This window comes from Triticum dicoccoides, chromosome 4A, assembly GCF_002162155.2.
Source record: "Triticum dicoccoides isolate Atlit2015 ecotype Zavitan chromosome 4A, WEW_v2.0, whole genome shotgun sequence".
NCBI lineage: Eukaryota > Viridiplantae > Streptophyta > Magnoliopsida > Poales > Poaceae > Triticum > Triticum dicoccoides.
The window spans coordinates 486,519,029-486,520,115 of NC_041386.1; the positions used below are offsets into that span (position 1 = coordinate 486,519,029).

A 1,087-nucleotide genomic window follows, 5' to 3' on the forward strand; every position below is an offset into this window, starting at 1 on the left:
TGGTGCGGGGGCGGGGCCGGGTAGGGGTAGGCGACGCCGAAGGCGGCCGCGCCGTTGCCGTTGGCGACGGGGGGCGGCGCCGCGGCGTAGTAGGCGGAGCTGGCGTTGCCGGGGTTGGGCGCGGCGTTGGCCGGGTAGCCCATGGCGGGGCCGGGAGGCGGCGGGGCCTTGGCGTTGGGGCGGTCGCCGTCGGGCGGGTGCGCCGCTGAGGAGGAAGAGGACGCCGGGTGCATGGCGCCGGCGGTGGGGTTTTTGCTTGCTTGCTTGATGGGGGAGGGAGGCGACGATGGAGATTTGGGATCTGGAGGAGGACAGGAGCAGCCGAGCAGGAGGATGGAGTCGGTCGGTAGAAACGGCGGTGGAGGGGGAGGGCAGCGCGTCGTGGGTTGGCGTAAATGCAGATGCGCCGTGTTTTTTGCCCCTTTTTCTCGGCGTTGGTTATAGTGGATGGAGTATCAACTTCGATTCTCCACGCCGCGCGTCAGATCGTCGCCGCGTTGGTACTATTGGTAAAATCATCGCGTATATATAGGGTGTTGTGGAGCATTGCACGTCGCCACGAGACTCGTAATTCAAGTCTACCTCTCAGCTTTTGGAATCTTTTCTTTTGACCGACAGGAACCGGAACCAGGTCTGGCGTTTCAACGTCGCCGTGGACGCGAGGCGATGTTTCCCAGGTGGCAATGGACGAGGCATGCAAATTGCAAAAGATTAAAAAAGAAAGTGGTAATGGAGGAGGAGTGCCCAGGTCTATACGGCCCTTGACGAAAATTCCGTCCGAATCTTCTATGCTGCTACAAAAAGTTCCGTGGAAAACAAAGAGAAGGACCCTCGACGCGACGGTGAAGACGTGACTCAGGCGAGAGTGGAAGGGACACGGTTCGCTTTGTCGAAAACGAGGCAGGAGCGGTGAAAGGGATGAGCGAGTGCCACTTTTCTTCCACCAGCTTCAACGCAACCCGCACCAACAGGAAAACGGAAGCCGCGTCCTGTGTTCTTTCCCTTCGCGCACAAGCAGAAATGAATGGCCTCTCATTCTCATTTCCACTATCTTTCTTTCTTCAAAAAGGATTCTCCTCTCCTTTTG

General features: G+C 58.7%; 1 protein-coding gene across 1 annotated transcript in view; it reads right to left on the reverse strand.

The window, feature by feature from the left end:
• Positions 1-500, reverse strand: part of LOC119286331 (NDR1/HIN1-like protein 10) — a 4,827-nt gene extending 4,327 nt beyond the window's left edge. The window contains exon 1 of the mRNA XM_037565707.1: positions 3-500. Within this exon, the coding sequence (XP_037421604.1) occupies positions 3-233 (231 nt within the window). The 5' untranslated portion in view covers positions 234-500. The remainder of the gene's footprint in view (positions 1-2) is intronic.
• Positions 501-1,087: the final 587 nt, after the last annotated feature.